This window comes from Aplysia californica, unplaced genomic scaffold (assembly GCF_000002075.1).
Source record: "Aplysia californica isolate F4 #8 unplaced genomic scaffold, AplCal3.0 scaffold01351, whole genome shotgun sequence".
NCBI classification, from domain to species: domain Eukaryota; kingdom Metazoa; phylum Mollusca; class Gastropoda; order Aplysiida; family Aplysiidae; genus Aplysia; species Aplysia californica.
Genome location: NW_004798621.1, coordinates 8,819 through 14,525, shown reverse-complemented (window position 1 = coordinate 14,525; position 5,707 = coordinate 8,819). Strand labels below are relative to the sequence as shown.

The window sequence follows — 5,707 nt, the reverse complement described above, 5'->3', positions numbered from 1 at the left end:
GGAGATAGAGCGAGAGAAAGAAGCGATAACGGGGACCCCACCAGCATTCCTCAATAGTCTCCACTTTTGGATTATCTGACACTGCGGCGCAGCAAGGGTGGGTAGATCGTTTTGCGTGCGTGACACGCAGCTCGCGACGCTTGGCGGGGCCTCAACTCAAAGCCAGGTACACAAGGCGTATTCAATGGCGAAGTGCGTGCCGCTCTGTGGAGTTGGGTGGCGAATCGAGTGACTGCTGACCGCGACGGGACGGGAACTGTGTAGTGCGTGTCTGCCATACTTTTACCTGCCTTCAAATTGACCTGTTACAAAACAACACACCTAGGTCAGAAGTCGGCGGCGCCAAAGCCGAGTTGAGAATTGCAGGCTCATCTGGGGTTCTATAGGCTTCAGTCGGATTTGGAGAGCATTCTGTCACATATAGTTCGTGGAGAAGGTGAGCAGTCCGTTTTTACCGTTATTGACAGGATGTATTTGAGATTGTTTTACATGATTGTCCTGGTCCGTCTGTTACCGATATCATGTACCTGCTTAGCACACCCGGTAGTGAAATCCGGATTTCCTACTTTGCTTTAAAAAAAAGCAAGCGGTTGGTTTTACACTTTGTCGCAATTAAGCTAAAAGTGTTATCATTAGGATCTACATGCTTTATTACATCTGTCTATAATAATTATATAGGACGTGGTCTAATAAATGCTAGCCCAAGGCGAGACTATTGGCAAGGAGGGGGCGGGGTGTATATTGTGGTTCACTTGAGGCTTCTTTTCATTCCTAACCCTAACTGTTCTTGTAACTTACCAGGAATCCACGTGCATTGGCTATATATCATATATGCATGTATATTATTTTAAAGCATAAGTGAAAGGAGGGACCAAACATTAATAGTAACAGCTCTTCATTGACTCACGCTCACCCCAGCAAATCTAGCATCTAGAGGTAGATAGATTTTGTTAGATTTCACTTCTAGAAATCTAGACCTGTGTTGCAAACGAAAAGACGTACCTTTACTTCAGCTTTGAAAGCTTCTCAGCGCACAAAATAGTATAAATTAATGGTCGCAATGATTTTACTTCCAAATACTTGTACTTCCATACAAGCATAAAGATTCTATCTTAGCTCTCTAGTGTGCTTTATCATTCCCTCTCAGGAGTACACTACAGCTTGGTATTATAGTAACTTTGCCCGCTGACCAGTACGAAACAATAATGTATTCATAGTTTAGGCTATCCACTGTCCACTATAGGCTTTATTGTGACCTCTTGGCAATATTTAGAGGCCGCCCGACGCCCAGCCTTCGCGTGGCCGAGGAGCTATCGCGGGCAGTTGACCACTGGTTCCAGTCGTGTGCAAGTCAGCCATTGACTCAGTGTACATCTAGATCTAGTTAGAATTAAGCAAGTCAGTGTTGTTCTGTTTTCGTAAAGTATAATAAATCATTAATTGTTATCGCATTGACGGTCCGCTTTCTGATCATTCGACAGCACTTGCAAAACGCGCTGTTTTTGGATACGTAAAAAAAAGGAAAAAAAGCGTAAAGTCGTTACCTACAGTATTTTCAATTCCGCTTTTTAAGAAAAATCTGAAACTCAAGACAACATGCATGCTTTTTTGTGTGATGGTTCGAAAGGTGCCGCAACATTGCCTTTGGTCCCCAACGACCTTATTGCAAGAGAGACATCAGTGCCACAGATCAGACAGTGTCCTTGTGGTCTGATCTGGTAATGTCCTTTGATTTAGTCTTCTGTCACCTCTTTTAAAAAAGTTACTCTTAACAGATGTTTGTGAGATGAATGGGCTGACTTTCCCACAAATGTATCCACCTGGCACCTTTATCGAGGGCAAGGCAGACCTCGTGACGTAAACGTTCACTCACGGGTCGGGGCCAACCATTTTAGAGCCGGGAGAGAAATGCCAGCTTGTTGGCCTACTTGAGAGAACCGAGTAAGAGCATCCTTTTTAAAAATAGAAGAAGGCGTGATCATTGTGTAAAAAGGTATCGTGTTTCATGATAATTTGGGACTTTTTGAAAGACGCATTTAATTTTCTTGTCCTCGATCTGCTCATTTCAAAATTATACACTTTGTCCTTATGGTGAACTCCATTCCTCTCTCATCCTTACGTCTGTCTCAAAATAGTCTGAGGTATTTTCAATTTTAATGGGAGCAAGATTTAAAACTCTTTGTAAGATTTCGGTTTATTGATAGGTTGGGCTTCTCGTCTTACGGGGATATATTTATAATGAAGAGTTCATGTTTATCTCTATAAACTAATATATATATATATATATATATATATATATATATATATATATATATATATATATATATATATATATATATATATAGATAGATAGATAGATAGATAGATAGATAGATAGATAGATAGATAGATAGATATGACGTGGGAACATGAAGAGCCACGTTTTTCTTCGTGGAACTAGCTAAATATACACCGTAAACACTAAACAGCACGCGCGCGTAGACACACACACACACACACACACACACACACACACACACACACACACACACACACACACACACACACACACACACACACACACACACACAGAGAGGCAGAGAGAGAGAGTGAGAGAGAGAGAGAGAGAGAGAGAGAGAGAGAGAGAGAGAGAGAGAGAGAGAGAGAGAGAGAGAGAGAGAGAGAGAGAGAGAGAGAGAGAGAGAGAGAGAGAAAGAGAAAGAGCTCCGATGTAGTCCAGTGCACCATTCTCCCTCTGAAAACTAGTTTTATTTTTGCGGAAGGAAACATTCTTTCAATTTTTTACATATTATATATGGAGCAAATCAAACATTTTATCTCCAAACGCTTTTCTTTTGTCGATGAATTTGAAGGGCTTCATAACATTTCCTTAATGATTTGCTTTAACGTGATAGAGTTTGATAATGATAATTATTTCTCTCTTCCCAGATTAATCTTCTAAAATCACTTGCTACTCCCTGTGAATAAAATGGTGGCCAACGGGAAACCAGCCGCGGACTGCAATGGAACGAGTGCTGCACCCGTGGGTGGACAACGACACAGCAAAATTGTCATCCCCAAAGACCCATTCAAATGGTTCTTCAGTTTCATGACTTTGAACTCGAAAATTGAAGGAAGCGGAGACGACTGGTTGTACACGGAAGAACCGCACACTGGGCGCCGGAAAGAGATCTTGGACAAACATCCAGAAATCAAATCGTTAATGGGACCTGATCCGTGGATTGTGGTGCCTGTTACGATATCTGTCATATCTCAGGTTATCCTATGCTGGCTTATCAAAGATGCATCCTGGATGACGATCTTCCTCATGGCTTATTGCATCGGTGGAGTGTTCAACCACTCCTTGGGCTCTGCTATTCACGAAATTGGACATAATCTTGCATTTGGACACGGCAGAAGATCGTGGTGGAATAGAGTCTTGAGCCTCTGGTGTAATCTTCCGCTCGGAGTGCCGATGGCAATCACTTACAAGAAATACCATGCTGACCACCACCGTTACCTCGGAGAAGAGATGCAAGATGTTGACATTCCAACTCGACTAGAATCGTGGCTCTTCCAGCACCCACTCACTAAAATGGTGTGGCTTATTATGCATCCTATTTTGCACTCTTTGCGACCTTTCTACAAGAGTCCAAAACCTCTCTCTGGTTGGGAAATGATCAATGCCGTGGTTCAATTCACTTTTGATTTTATTATTTTTTATTTCTTTGGCATCAAGCCTATTGTCTATATGGTCGGTGGAACTCTTCTTGCCTTAGGGCTTCACCCTTTGGCAGGCCATTTTATATCAGAGCATTACTTGTTTACTGAAGGGCAGGCCACACATTCATATTATGGTCCTCTTAACTTTATACTTTACAATGTAGGCTACCATAATGAGCACCATGACTTCCCATACATTCCGTACAACCGTCTCCCAGAGGTCAAACGACTGGCCCCAGAGTATTATGACAATCTCCCATATCACACTTCATGGATCAAGGTTGTTTGGGATTTTATTTTTGATCGTAACATGGGTCCACACGCCCATGGCGTGGGATACCCGAAGGGTGGCTTGAAATCCAAAACCATGTAACGGAAAAGAATCCATATTCCACTCCAAGTCTTGATAAATGTTCCGGTTTTTTATCTCTCGTTTTGTTACAGCTTAACGATCAACCATCCTTTTCTGTGATTTGGCTCATAAAATGCATTCCATAAATTTCTCTTCTCTGTCTTTTTTTATTTAAAGAGAAAAATAAGAATCTTCATAAACTTACACATTCCAGTGAAGCAGAGAGAGGAAAAGAAAGTCCCAATTAAATTATGTGTTCCAGAGTGCAGTAGGGAATAAAATATGAATGTTCAATTGTCTAAGGTAAAGTACTCGTACCGACTTGCATGTATACTTTTTTTTCTCACATACCCAACTGCTGAAATCTATGCTGTTTGAAAATGATCACATGTTGCGTTTTTACTGGTTCAACTCTTTTGTTTGATATGTTTACATTATTTATTATATCATCGGTTTTGAAAAGAGAAAGACATGGATGAACAAGATACTTGTAAACTGTGTTTTACTACTTTTATGGGGGAAGCAATTGTCAGCAGAATTGTGTATTCTTGATAGAAGTCCGCCGATGTGCTAACGTAAAAATCAAAAGCAGTAATTTAGTCAGCGTAGTAAAGTAACAAAGGAATACATATATTTGCTCTTTTGGTTTTGAAAATCAATTGCAAATTCTGTTTTTACAAGATATCTCATAATAACCAGCTTCCTTTTCAATTTAAAATAATTATTTTTTAAAACAAAAGATAAATACTTCATGCTTTTGAGGTCGTTGAAATGATGTGCTTCTTTTTTGTCTAATTGTCTGAAAAGAAAACATTTTTAGAGTGTGTTATTTTCCTCAGGAATTGATTTGATAGATCTATATGTATATATATGTATCTGTGATTACCTAACGATTTCTGCTTGTCCCAAAAGAAAGCATTTGCCCTAGTCTTACACCATAGCTCTAAAGTTACATATTCGCCATAACCCGATTATTCTGCTTCAAAGCTTTTAAATTTTTATTTTTATTTTTCACACACCGCATAAATATTGAAAGATATCTGATATAATATTTTCATAATGCGTATTCAAATTATTGGTATTGACGTAGATTTGTTTGACTGGTTCTTTATTTTATTCTTTCTTAAGCAAAGAGAAGTGAAAATAATTATTATGCTCAACATCCCAAACTGAAAGAATGGTGATTTACTTTACATTTGTTTTATACTTGGCAATTAATTGACATTGACATATTATATTGCAATTGCCTCCACTTTTCTTTATTTGACAATACATGCATTTTAACTGCCCTGTCCGTGGCTCTACAAAGTGAAAATTCCAAATCTGTTGTCTCACAACTTGCACTTTGGGTGAAGGTCTAATTGAGGCCACCGTTCTTAAAATCGTTTTTCACGAAGGCGTAACGGCTGCGCTCATGTTGGCCCCACAGAGAGTGTGGACCCCAGGTGTGCGCAGTCGATGTTGTTAGTTCCAAATTTTAATGGAGGCCTCAACTAGACATTTACTGCACTCTGTATCTGTCTCTCATCTTTCTCGTTTCTTGTCGATTTTGGCGTCACTGAGAAAAATCAACTCAATATATTATATATTATATTATTTAAATAATTTATAATTTATTAACGTATTACACATCCAAAGACTACAAAGTTTTTC

The 5,707-nt window shown here is 39.5% G+C and overlaps 1 protein-coding gene across 1 annotated transcript; it reads left to right on the top strand.

The window, feature by feature from the left end:
• Nucleotides 1-145: 145 nt before the first annotated feature.
• Nucleotides 146-5,191, top strand: LOC101849744 (sphingolipid delta(4)-desaturase/C4-monooxygenase DES2-like). Its single transcript, XM_035973520.1, has 2 exons — nucleotides 146-436; nucleotides 2,929-5,191. The coding sequence occupies exon 2, from the start codon at nucleotides 2,969-2,971 to the stop codon at nucleotides 4,073-4,075; it is 1,107 nt and encodes a 368-aa protein (XP_035829413.1). The 5' UTR covers nucleotides 146-436; nucleotides 2,929-2,968; the 3' UTR covers nucleotides 4,076-5,191.
• Nucleotides 5,192-5,707: the final 516 nt, after the last annotated feature.

Coding starts and splice junctions, on each gene's coding strand:
- LOC101849744 (XM_035973520.1), top strand. CDS start 2,969: ATGGTGGCCAACGGGAAACCAGCCGCGGACTGCAATGGAACGAGTGCT.